Source organism: Heterocephalus glaber, unplaced genomic scaffold (genome assembly GCF_053883595.1).
Source record: "Heterocephalus glaber isolate CG9 unplaced genomic scaffold, H.glaber_assembly_v1.0 deba00001532, whole genome shotgun sequence".
NCBI classification, from domain to species: domain Eukaryota; kingdom Metazoa; phylum Chordata; class Mammalia; order Rodentia; family Bathyergidae; genus Heterocephalus; species Heterocephalus glaber.
In genome coordinates, this window is record NW_028258330.1 from 27,387,401 (window position 1) to 27,400,897 (window position 13,497).

The 13,497-nt window shown below is 48.1% G+C and overlaps 1 protein-coding gene across 10 annotated transcripts in view; it reads left to right on the forward strand.

Moving 5' to 3' along the window:
- Dlgap4 (DLG associated protein 4) overlaps positions 1-13,497 on the forward strand; it is a 181,692-nt gene that overhangs the window by 149,976 nt on the left and 18,219 nt on the right. For 5 of the 10 annotated variants that reach the window (XM_021246944.2, XM_004867838.4, XM_087188958.1 and 2 more), the window contains 2 exons: positions 10,308-10,669; positions 13,306-13,394. In XM_021246944.2, the coding sequence (XP_021102603.1) occupies positions 10,308-10,669; positions 13,306-13,394 (451 nt within the window). Of the gene's footprint in view, positions 1-39; positions 154-10,307; positions 10,670-12,989; positions 13,070-13,305; positions 13,395-13,497 lie in introns of those variants that run through there. The other 5 variants (XM_087188961.1, XM_087188960.1, XM_004867840.4 and 2 more) reach the window with 3 other exon arrangements.

Consider the following 13,497-nt stretch of genomic DNA (forward strand, 5'->3'; position numbering starts at 1 on the left):
TTAGAGCTTAGGCTGTCTGTCCTGCTCCTTTGCTCACAGAGATCCCTTCACCACAAGCCCTCCATCTCCTTGCCACTCAAGTGACTCTGGTGATCCGTCCATACTTCGTGTCTTCAAGGAAGTGATCACTTTCTCCTACATCCAGAAACCATGGTAAAGGAGTGGTAGGGGCCCACCCTTGATCACAGAATGCCTTATATATGTCAGACCCTTGCCGCACCGCCGAGTTCGTTGGGTATCACATCCCATTTTGTGGTGGCTGAGGTTGTTCCCTCCTTATTAACCTTACAGAGTTGGTATGGTAGAGGGGGAATGGGGGAATGCTTAGCCTTAGGTTCCATTCCTAGCTCAATACTGCTTTGCTGGAAGGTAAGCAAGAAAAAAATCACTTCACCTCTTTGTAAAATGGGGCAATGGCAGGACATACCCGGTGTGTCATGGTTTTGAGGATTCAGTTAGCTATGCTATAGTTCAAGTCAGTTCTCATTACTCATGGTAGTTATGTTATAGTCATATCAAATGCCAAGCCATTGCTCCCATGGGAAATACAGGGTCCTTGCAAGCCTCTGGTCACCATATTTTTCTGGCCAATCAGTAAATAAACTTAACCTCTGTTCTTGGGGGGGGGGGCGGTAGACAAGGTCTTGCTATAAAGTCCAGGTTGGTTGAACTCGAAATCCTCCTGCCTTAGCCTCCTGCGTGCTTCGATTTCAGGTGTGTTCCACCATGTCTGGCTCTTAAAGACTATTTAATGTTGATTCATTAACAAACTCATGGCCAACAGCCCTGTGACTTATGCATGAATGAAGCATATCTAACACATGTATTTTTTCCGCAAGACACATCTCAGCCTTCTTGAACTTAGAACACTAGGCAGTCCTTCAGCAGTACTCTTGGAGCTATTTTAAAGAGATCACCAGCAAAAAACAAAAGGGAAAGTGGAGCCCTAATAGACCATGAAAAGGACACTTGTTTACTGTATGAGAGCTGAAATGAGAAAACAGTGTTACCTTATTCTACCTCAGCTATTGTGTGCACATTGGGTACACGTGTCTGTGTAACGTCTGTGGTTACAAATAAATCAAGTGAATGGGTAAACTCATACATGCAGCATCCATAAAAAGTGAGGGTCAACTATACATGAAGTGTTTTCCCAGGCCTAGCCCTAGTCAGTGAGGTTTGCTGTGCCCTCAGAATTGTTATCAACAAGACTGCATCTTGGCTTCTGGGCAAGGCTCTGAGGACAGGGCCAGCTCCGTGAGCTTTACAGCTCATCTTCAGTAGTGTGACATCTCATCTTTGTAACCTGTTGGATTTTGTGGACATTGGAGGCCAAGGCAGGCACAGACTCTGAAAGCCCTGAATGCCCTCACTGAAGAGTTTGTTCAAAGTCTGCTAGGTAGGATGTGGCACTACTGAAAGGTCTGAAATCAGTGGTGTGGTTGGATTCCTCAAAGGGCCAGGGTAGAGAGGGGACAGGAAGACAGGGCAGGAGTTGGAAGACCAGGGAGTAGGAGTGTGGGCAGTTAAGGGCAGATTGGCTGTAGACCCAGGGAGAAGGGAAGGATGGGAGAGGAAGCTGGGAAGAGCCTGGCTGTGGGAGCAGTGGAAGATCCCCAGAAGAGCTTAGGAGGACGTTGGCATGAGAGGTGCTGCCAGCCCATTGGTGCTAACTCTTGAGGCACAGCAAGGGAGGGGGCACTCAGACTGCAACAGAGGACTGTCTGTGCAGAGAAGTAGCTGTGCAGGTCTGTCTGTCCCTGCTCCTGACCTAGCTGCTAAGAATTCTTTCCCAGCTCCCCCTGCTTTGGGTGGGTGGGGAGAAGACAGGGAAGAAGGGAGGAGTTTGTAGCCTAGTGGGGAGAATCTTTGAGATCTGTTTTTACCACAGCTGCATGGTTGACAGGCTTCTCATTGAATGGGAGAGGGAATGGCATCTTATGGCCTTTGGCACTTTCTCTGACAAGCCCTTTCCCAAGCCTGACAAAGCCAGAAAAGGAAGGTAGGTGGACCTGGCTCAGTCTGAGGCCAGCTCTGTCCAACATTTAGGGCCTGGAGCTGGCCTCTGCCTTCTCTGTAAGGCCTGCTACCACACCTCCTGCACTGTCAGTGGCCCATGGCATTCACTCCTCTTTGAGGAGTCTAGGGCCTATCTCTAGTCTACCTGCCAGGCTCAGGTACCTGAGCTACCAGGCATGAGGACTGGGCTAGCCTCAGGATCAAGTGCAGCCTTGCTGCCAAGACATTTGTTGGAGCCAACTTCTTGGGGCTGTGGTGTCTTCCGGATAGATCCCTTGTGAGATGGAGTCACAGCCATTCCTGAGTATCTGAAGCTTTGGCCATCTTAAACACCTTGACATTATAAAACAATGTGAAAACAAATTCATTCTGACTGGCTAGTTTGGTGGATAGAATCTGGTACAGAAGGCAGAAATAATGAGACAAAAGGAGCCTCTACTTCAAAGAAGTAAGGACTTGTGTTATGGTGGCAGGGAGGCTAGGCTAGATGTCTGGGGCCAGGGCAGGCTGCTAGGAGGCTCCATTGCACTACTGGCACACCTATCTGAGCTCTGACACGAGGAACTTGCATGACTGAGATCAGTAGGCAACCATGCAGACTGTGGGGACAGGGTTCAGCATGCTGTTCCTTAGCAGGTGCTTCACTCAGGATCTTGGTTTTTTTTTCGTTTTCTTCTTCGGTATCAGGATTGAACTCAGGACTTTGCGCTTGCTAGACAGGCACAGCACCACTGACATCTCTAGCCCCCCTCCTTTTTTTTTTTTTTGAAGCAGGGTCTCACTGTGTAGCTCAGGCTGGCCTTGAACTCCCAGGCATCCTCCTCCCTCAGCCTCCTGGTGCTGGGATTACAGTTGTGTACCACCTCAGTTGGCAGGATCTTTGAAAATAAATATGACAGCCAGCAAGAGTTAGACCTACATGTGGTAGTATAAATTGTGGCATATAAAACATCTGCCTGGGGGAGGAATGGCAGCAACCACAACCTGGAGGATTCAGGGCTGCACTGTTCCAACACCTAAGCAGTTGACACCCTCTAAAGTTTAACATGTTCCCATTGACTTGAACTACCCATGGTACATGCATGAGTGTCCCATCGGGCAGGAACATGTATGTTCAAGCTGGCAGGAACGTAATGTAGGGCCAGGGATTTAGCTCAGTGGTTTTGCTGCATGCTGCGCAAGCGCAAGGACCCGAGTTCAATCCCTGGTACCAAAAAAAAAAAAAAAAAAAGGGAACATAATGTAAATAAGAGCCTCTGGGCAGCGAGACATATGAATTACGGCCCTGTTGTGGATTTAGTTGGCTGGTGAAAAGCTGTGCACTCTGGGCTATGCACTGGGCCACCAACACACATGGGATATGTTCAATCAGAGGCAGCCTTGAGTGCTCCAACAGATGCACAAAAAGGAAGGGCAGACTCTGCCAGGGCTCGAAAGAGCTAAGATGGATGAGCTAGGAGGAAAACAAGAAGCACAGAGGACAGGGGAAAGGGTTCCAGCAGGAAGCAGTGCACTATAAAGGCTGAGTGCATGAGTGCATGGTGTGTTTGTTTCTCTGAAACTGGAAGCAGTGTGCTGAGGGAGTGGGACATGTGGGGACCAAGCATAAAGGCCTCTTAACAGGGGAGGCAGCCTAAAACCTTGAATATTAAAGTGTTAGGAGCCTTTACTATAGCCAGATAATCTTGATTTTTGGCATCCAAAGGTTTTCAGTCACAATAATGAGGTTAATTTTCTCATTCAACAAATATTTATTGACAGCCTGCTGTGCTTGAGTCATTACCCTGGGCCTGTGCCAAAGTGGAGTTCCCATCGGTGCCCCCAGCCTATAGCCAACAACAAGTAAATCCTTAGAGGAGCTGAAGACAGATGGGAAAGTTGCTCCGATGGAGGTTCCTGAGTGATAGAAGAGAAGGGAACAGTCAGGGGAGGCCTTTCAGAGGAAGTGACACTGAAAATACTTGAGAAGTCAGGGTGAGGGGAGGGGGCCGAAGGGAGATGTTAGCCTCTATTTCCTGCATTTGCAGGTGGGACATGAGTGTCTTCTATAAGGTTTGGCCCCACCCTCCTGTTCCAGGGGACAGGACTCAGAGCAGAGAAATGCCTAATCCCTAGGGAGCCCCAAAGCCTCAAAATCATCTCCGCTACTCACACCACTTAGCTGACTGTGACCTATAATCCAGGAGACAGAGAATCCAAGAAAAGTTCACTTTTGGTTTTATTGCATCTGCCCTGGCCCTTTGTTTGTTTTGTTTTGTTTTTTGATACAGGGTCTTGCTATGTAGTTCAGGCTGGCCTCAAACTCATGGCAGTTCTCCTGCCTCAGCCTCCCGAGTGCTGGGATAACAGGCTGCACCACCACGCCCAGCACTTGGCCTGGCCCCTTTGTTTGTTTGTTTGTTTTTTGTATTTTGTGACAGGGTCTGGTCTTGTTGTGTAGTTCAGACTGACCTTGAACTCACTATGTAGTCCAGGCAGGCCTTGACCTCCCAGGCATCAACCTGCCTCAGCTTCCCAAGTGCTGGGAATACAGGCTTGCACCACCATGCCCAGCTTGGCCTGGCCTCTTGCCAATACATTTTCTTTCTAATGACTCACCAGCTGCCTCGGTAGGGACTCACGCCTCTGTGTGCTTCAGCATGACCCTGGGCCTCTGCAGCCCTGAGAGTAGCTAGCGTTTCATCATCAGTCCAGACTGTGACCAGTCCCGTTGTCTCCTGGGAGAAGGGGGCCCTCTGCCCTCATACATCCTGGAGACCACTGCACATGCTGCCTCACAGCCAGTGTCATCCCCTCCCCACAGATGAGGACAGGACCCTATGTGGGGTCTTGCAGCCTTAGCTAGATTTGGCTCCCAAACACTTACCTGCTACTGCCTTAAAGGACAGATTCCCCCTTAAACATTGTGAGAAAATTGAGGCTTCACTGTTTCCTGAGCTGGGTCAGAAACACAATTAAAACTTACTTCCTTTGGGACTTTCAAGCCAAACAAATTCATGCCTGAGATCCTGATGAGTCAGTCTTGTCTGCTGGGCATTGGTAGTGGTTGGCCTTGACAGCTGCTCTAAGCATCCAGTTCTTAGGGGAAACTGTCCCTGGGCTGGGTGGGGCGTGGTGGCCCACTTTTCTCTGTCCCAGACATCAGTAGGATGGACCATGCCATCCCCAGGCCAGGCTCTACCTGGCTTCTCTGGTGTAGCCCATGTCATCACTCCTTTTCTCCACCTGCAAGGAGACAGTGCCACACAGCCCCTGTACAGGACAGGGGTGGTTTGAACTCAGGCTTGTTGGTTCATACCATTCCCTGGCTCCTGGATTCTTAGTGCCAAAGGAATGACTCAAAAGGATAGAACTTTAGCCAGGGATTTAGCTAAGTAGTTCCACCGCCTGCCTCGAAAGCGCAAGGTCCCCAGTTCAATCCCCAGTACCAAAAAAAAGGATAGAACTTCAGACAAGTGGGGAGAAGGGATCCACAGCAGGAATCTTGCTTCCAGTTGCAGAGAAGGGAAGCTACATCTGGCCTTGAATAAGAGAATGGATGGGAAAATGCTTTGAGTCTGCCAAAGATATGTGAATATAGTGTGCTGTTACCCATTTAGAACTGCCCCCACCTCTGCCCACTAAACAGATGATAGTGCTGCAAAGGCCAGAAGGCAAGCAGGAGCTTGCTTGAGGCATAGCTGGGCCCTGGCTCTTCCTGCCCCAGCAGTGAGATCTTGGCTGTGGTGTCCCTCTGCTACTGGCTGCAGGGCCCAGTAGGATGCTGTGCAGAGTGGTATAAAGTGAAAGGCCTCAAATCTGTAGCCCCTGCCCAAGTGGGAGGGCTCAGGGCCTGAGGAGCAGAATGAGGGGCTGTGTATCCAGCAGATGTGGTTGCCGTGACCACTGGCAACTCTGGGCACATCTACCTTTTCTGAGCCTCATGTGCTTCAACTGTGAAGTGGGTATGATCAATATCCCTACCTTACAGTGTCACTTAAGGCTTTAATTACAAAGCCACTCAACTGCTGAGCACAGCTTAATAAATGACCCAGTTTTGGCCTGTCAGCCTGTGCATTAGGATCAGCTAAACACAGCAGCTCTTCTCTGCGCAAGCTTGCCCCTTGTGCAAGAAGGTGTATTGGAAGATCATTCTTCTGCAGACCTAGGCACGGCCTGCCGTCTCCTTTTCTGTCCAGAGATGTGACTGTCCCACCCATGCTTTTTTCTTTCTTGGTTGGTAACCAGAGATTACAGGTGTGTCTGCAAGATCTCTTAAGTTTCAATCATAAAGTTCATTTGGAACCGGAAGAGACCTAGAATAATAGCAAAGGCAGTTCTGGCAACAAAGGCAAGGCAGGGGATATCACAATCTCTGACTTTAAATTATACTACAAAGCTACTGTGATAAAAACAGCATGGTACTGGCAAAAGAATAGACCTGAGGATCAATGGAACAGACTAGAAGATGCAGAAACGAACTCCAGACATACTCAACCACCTTATCTTTGACAAAAGAGCCAAACACCTTCACTGAAAGAAAGCCTCTTTAATAAATAGTGCCAAAGATTGAAAATAGACCCATATCTTTCACCACACACTAACCTAAAATTGAAATGGAGCAAAGATCTAAATATTAAAACAGAAACATTAAATCTGCTGGAAGAGAGAATAGGTAGAATGCTTGAGGACATAGGGGTAGGCAAAGACTTCATGAACAAAACCCAGACCACATGGGAAATACTACAAAGAATCAACAACTGGGACATCTCAAAAAGCTTCTGCACAGCAGGAGAAACCACCAACAGAATGAAGAGACAACTGACAGCATGGGAAAAAATTTTTACCAGCTATTCATCAGACAAAGGACTATCATGTAGAATATATAAAGAACTCAAAAAAAATCAGACCCCAAAAATTTAAAGACCCAATCTTTCAATGGGCATCTGAAATGAAAAGACACTTCTCAGATGAAGAATTAGAAACAGCAGATAAATATGAAAAAATGTTCAACATCACTGGTCATTCATGAAATGCAAAGTAAAACAATGCTGAGATTGTATCTCACTCCAGAAAGAATGGCTGCTATCAAATCAATAACAAATGCTGCAGGGGCTGTGGGGGAAAAGGAACCCTTCTGCACTGTTGGTGGGAGTGTAGACTGGTGCAACCACTGTGGAAATCAGTGCAGAGATTTCTCAAAAAACTAAAACTAGAGGTTCCATTTGACCCAGCTATTCCTCTTCTTGGTATCTTCCCGAAAGAATTAAAAGCATCCTACCTCAGCGATATATGCACACCCATGTTTATAGCAGCAGTTTATAATAGCTAAATCTTGGAAACAGCCCAAATACCCATCAGCTGACAAGTGGATAAAGACGTGGTTTTTATGTTGTTGTTGTTGTTGTTTTTTTAACACTACTCTGTCATAAAGAATGATGAGCTTAGGGCCGAGGATTTAGCTCAGTGGTTCCACCGCCTGCCTTGCAAGCACCGAGGACCTGAGTTCGATCCCCAGTACCGGAAAAAAATAAAAAATAAAAAAGAATGATGAGCTTCAGACATGTATAACTAAATGGATGGACCCTGAGACAATACTCTTAAGTGAAATAAATCAGACACACATGTTTAAATATTGTATTGTTGCACTGGTGTGAGAAACCAAAAGTGGAAATATGGACTAAAATGTATAATAGATATTGAGAAATGGGAAGAAAGTATTCAAAAGGGAAGAGGAACAAGAGAGGAGGAAGGGAGAAAGGAAGGAAGGGACAAGAAAAAAAGTGAACATAGAAGGAAAAAATGGAAACGAAGCTTTTGTACATAGAGGAAAGGGCTTAGGGGGAATAAGATAAAATTAAAATAAAATTTATTTTTAAAAAAAGTTTCTTCCAAGCCTGAGCAATTTTGAACAGAGTGGGAAATAAGTGCTCCTGGCTCAGAGCTCACAGAGCCCAGTTACCTTGAGATTGCACTGGGCACAATGCCTACTTCCAGTTCCCTAGGCTTTTCCATTGTGGCCTCTGGTACTGAAGAACCATTCACATCACAGCTATTTCAGTGCTGATGAGGATGCCTAGCTTTCCTGGAATTCATTACAGGGGCCAGATTTCATAGATGTCTCTGGGATGAATGGACAGATAGATAGGTTTTATCAATTAAATTTTTTATTTTTAGATTCACATACAGAAGTAACACAAAGGAGTCATATGTGATGGTACATGCATATAATCCAAGCAATCTAGGAGAAAGAAGGATCTCAAATTTGAGTCCAGCCTGGACAATTTAGCAAGACCATGTCTTCAAAAAAGAGCTGGGGATTTAGTTCAGTGTGAAGGCCCTGTTTTCAGTCTCCAGTACCACCAAAAAAAGGAGGGAGGGAAAGGATTTCTTTGTAGAAACTTTTACCTAGTTGCCCTTGCTGGTAAAATCTTGCAAAAAACTAGTACAACATCAAATCCAGAATACTAACATAGAATCCACCTCTCTCACCTTCAGATTTCCTCAGTTTCACTCACATTCACCTGAACGTGTTTTCTGTGCAATTTTATCACGTGTAGGTTCATGTAATGATCTCTATGTTGAGATGCTAAAGTAAGCCAGGTGTGATAGCACTCACCTGTAATCCCAGGACTTGGGAGGATGAGGCAGGAGGATCGCTATGAGGTCAAGGCCAGCCTGGACTACATATCGAGACCCTGTCTCAAAAAACAAAACAAACACAAAATGCTAAAGTATTCCATTGCCACACACTGGGTCCCTCTTGTTAGCATTTTATAATCATACCTACTTCCCTCTTGCCCATATTATTACTTTTTCCCTTAAGTATGCCACCCTGTCTCTGGCAACTACTAATCTATTCTCCATCCTGAAAATTAGGTCGCTTCAAGAATGTTACAAAAGTAGAATCAGACAATGATACTCTTTGGAATTGCTTTTTGTTCACTCAGCATAATATGCTTGGGATTCATTCAAGTTGTTGCTTATATCAGTTGTTTATTCCTTTTTGCTGAAGAATAGTCCATGGCGTGGATATTCCACAGTTCATTTAACCATTCACCCACTGAAGGACATCTAGATTGTTTCCAGTTGTCTGCTATTACAAATAAAGCTGCCCTGAACATTCATGTTGTAATTTCTGTGGGATAAGTGCCCAAGAGTGCAATCACTAGGTTGTATGGTAAATTACATGTTTGATTTTATAAGGAAACATCATTCCATTTTCCAGGGTGGTTGTATCTTCATACCTTCCACTTCCTCGGTAGCATTTGATGATGTCACATCTGTATAGCCATTCTGATAGGCTTGTGTTATGATAGCGCCTAGCGGCAAGGAGGATTCTGCAGTCCCTTGTCCATGGCACCTGTGACAAGGGGTCTTGTTTTGTGGGTTGACTGTTAGCCCTTAAAGGCAAAGCTCATCTGCCTCCCTGGACCAGGGCAGGGCCTTGTTTCATGCTCCCAGGAAGAGAGCACTGGTAGTTAAGTTGCTGGGAAAGGCCATTGGTGGTCAGGCTCCATCCTTATAGATGCTGCACAGCCAGAAAAGCACCTTCTGTTTCAGACCACATGTAAGAAGCAAGCACCCAGCCTTTGGTGTCCTGTGGCCTGCTGAGCACCAGGCTGGCCTGGTAGTGCCGTTCAGAGATGACACTCCATGGGAATTTCTGGTTTTCTGATCTCAGTGAAGAACAGGGAGTTCAACCAGGCATGATGGAGTCATGGGGGCAGCAGACTAGTATAGGGGAGGAGGGAAAGGTGGGGTGAGAGAGGCAAGATAGAGTGTGGTTAGCCAAGCCCTTAATGATTGTTTGTCTTTGATCACATAGGGAAGGGCATCCACACAGAGAGAGTGGGAGGGAAGGTGGAAGAAAAGACAGAGGGAACAGTAGGTCTCTCAGTGACAGGAAAGCAAGGTGTTAACCATTCCTTAGCTGTCTGAGCTCAGCTGTCATCACCACCTCTTAGCATGGATCAGGCTCTGCCTCAGCCTTGTGGCGTCATGCACCTGACTGTCTAGCCCATGTCCTGACTGGACAGAACCATTATGTATGACTGTGAGATGGAAGGTATCTCTGGGTAATATTGACCACTTGACTTGGCCTCATGTGAGGATGAATGGAGTTGAGACCTACAGGTGTCTGTCTTGGTTGTTGCTGTGTCTGACCCTCATTTTCTTGCTCTGCAAGTCCTCACTGAGGAAGTGGCTGAGGCCAGAGCTAGACTAGGTAAGGCAGAGTCTTTGCTCAGAACAGGGCTGGAGAGGGTTGGAGGCTTCACCTTCTCCCCTGTCCTCTCACCCATCTGCAGGTTCATCGTGTCTAGTGGCGTATAAGAAGACCCCACCACCGGTCCCTCCACGTACCACATCAAAGCCGTTCATCTCAGTCACAGTCCAGAGCAGTACTGAGTCTGCTCAGGACACCTACCTGGACAGCCAGGATCACAAGAGTGAAGTGACAAGCCAGTCGGGCCTGAGCAACTCATCGGACAGCCTGGACAGCAGTACTCGACCGCCTAGCGTGACGCGGGGTGGAGTTGTCCAAGCCCCTGAAGCCCTGGAGCCACCCCCAAAACATGCAGCTCTGAAAAGCGAACAAGGGACGCTGACCAGCTCTGAGTCCCACTCCGAGACCATCCCCAAAAGGAAACTGTCATCAATAGGAATACAAGTAGGGACCCCTTTTGCACTGTCCTCAGTCTGCTCTGTGCACCTGCCTGTGTGTAATTACATCTGGAGGAGGACCACTAGGTCTCCTGGGAAAAGGTTGTCTCTTTTGGGGAGTACATCCCAAGTGGCTAAACCAAATTCCACCCATAGCCACACCTACCTTGTCCCCACCCCCCCACCCCCCCTTCAGAGTCTGCAGCTGTGGCATATGCTGCTGCTTCTCTGGCGGGTTTCCCCAGTGAATGTAGTTACACTCAGCCAGCCATCTCCTGTCCACTGTTTGCTGTCCACTGTCTGTCTGTCCACTCTACCCTTTGCCCTGCCAGCCTACCCATGGGAGGTGGGTCTGGCCTAACAGTTCTCTAATCCGAGATCAGCTTGAGTATGGAAGCCATAGTCCCTCTTGGCAGGGGGAGCCACATGAAGTGTAGATGCTGATGGGCCAGTGGCCCAGGACCCAGGGCCCTTCATGGGGGTTGTTCAAGGAAACTGCCCAGAGCTCTCTCGGGCCTTGGGGACAGATAGGTGGCTTGAAGCACCAGGTTTGTGTCATATTGAGACATGCGATGCCAGTCCCAGTGCCTCCCTCCATGGGAAAGGGTCCAGGCAGATGTCTCTTTAGGGCCATGTGGCTCACACCAACAGGTCTATCCAGAAGCCAAGCTCACTGCACATCTGCAGCACTCAGCAGAGTGGTATACCAGTTTCCCCTCTGCTGCTTCAAGGCACCTTCTACATGTACCAAACATCAGTAGTCTGTCTTCTGTTAGAGTAGCTGAGCAGGGCAAACTTGACCCTGCCTTGAACTTTGATTTAAGAGTTGCTCTGTAGGAGGCTGAGGCAGGAGGGTTGCAAGTTCACGGCCAGCCTAGGCAAGGTATTAAGACACCCTGACTCAAAATTTTAAAGGGGCTAGGATGTAGCTCAGAACTCCCTGGCTTCAGACCCCAATACTGTTTTTTAAAAAAAAGTGAAAGGACTCTTTTTACCTAGAGGGATAGTAGAGTAAAATAGAAAGTAGAGTACACTCAGGACGTTGAGGGTGGACTAGCTATAGTAGGCAGAGGGCTCAGGGAGGCAAAGCTCTACCAAGTCCTGGGGTAGATCAAGAAGGACCAGGTGGTATGCTTTGGGCTCTCCGTTTTCACAGCCACCCCTGGGTAAGTGAATATGGCTAAGTTGATGATAAAGCAGTAAAATGCAGAAGGGATGTGGAACACAAAGCGGGCACTGCATGAAATAGAGAAGGTTCATTGGGCAATTCTTTGTACTTGCCTGGATTTGTTTTCCCCAAGAGAGAGCTCCAGGTCAGATTCCCCACATATACATGGGGAAAAAGTTGGCTGTCAGTTTTCTTGGCTCCATCTGGCTCCATCCAGTGGGCCTCTTTGTAAGGGTCCAGCTCTCACCCTGTAGAGCCTTCTCCCAGTGGGGTTCCTAGGAACACAGAGAGTAGCCCAGTCTCTGACCTTGGTCCCAGGCACTCAGGTCTTTGGCAGCCCACCCTCTCATTTTCCAAACCAGATGCTCTTATCTTCCAGAAGGACTGAGAGAGTAAGAACCAGCTTTGATTCCTTCTACCCGGAACTGATGCTGGGATAAAGACTGTAACTCTTGGGCCTATCCTGGGAATCCCTTTTCCTCACTTCCCCCCAGTCCATGTTCTCACTTCAGCTCCTTGGAGATATAGCAGCTGCACTTCCTGGGCTGAGGGGAAATGTGGCTATATCCCTGCCTCAGAAAGCCTTCCTGGCCCCTGCATCTGTCCAAGATGCCAAGACACTGGAGAGTCTGTTTCTGAGGCTACCCTGAACCTTTGTCCTACCTCTTGGTACCCCAAGTCCTCGGTCAAGTATGGGTTCTCCCTCATTCTTGAGCAACAATGGGATGACTGGCCTGCCTGTTCCTTGGCCAGGCTCCTTTAGGGAGCCCCAGGGCCATTCCTGTTGCTGTGTTAATTCCCTTTGCAGAGTGAATACTAGCTGTGGCATTGGCTGTGGCCCTCCCCAGGGTCACCCAGTGCTGAAAGTAGCTTCAGCTCAACCAAGTGTGATGAAGGTCCAGGATGGCATCCTGTAGTGTCCAGGGACTTCGCTGGCTCTTGCTGTGGTGGCAGTTCTCAAACCCAGAACTGTCCCTGGTTTGCCTCAGTCTGAGTGTCTCCAGCCTGCCCTTCCAGGCTTCAGCTTCAGGGTTGGGGGAGTGGTCTTTACCTCAAAACAGCCCCCAGCTTTTACTACACCAGATAACGGCTGTGGCTTTGTGTGTGTGTGTGTTCTCTTTCGTCGTCCTTTTTTTTCTTCTCTCTGATGCGTGTAAAGGAGAGGACTAGAAGGAACGGTTCCCACCTCTCGGAGGACAACGGACCCAAAGCGATCGATGTGATGGCACCCTCCTCAGAGTAGGGAAAGCCAGTCATCTCCACCCACACCCCTCCCGCCTCCGTGCGAATGAGCAGTGCCCGGCTTAACCTGGTCCGGCCTCGGGCCCATGTGCAGTGTCTGCATGCCTCGTATGTGTCTGTCTACTCGTCTGTTTGCGTCATCCCACTAATGTGAATTTCAGCAGCAAGTGTGGTGTTTGTTTTTTATTTTTGTCTTTGTCTCCGTGCCGTTGCTGTCGTTGTCCTTCAATAAGGTTGACTGCATTCAGCCAGTGCCAAAAGAGGAGCCCAGTCCCGCTACCAAATTCCAGTCCATCGGGGTTCAGGTAGAGGACGACTGGCGGTAAGTCGGACAGAAGTGGCGGCTGCTTCTCCCTCTCCTCTCCCTCCCTCTGCTCTCACCTCTCCTGCTCTCCCTAACCCACTTCTCCTTGCTGGATTTCTAA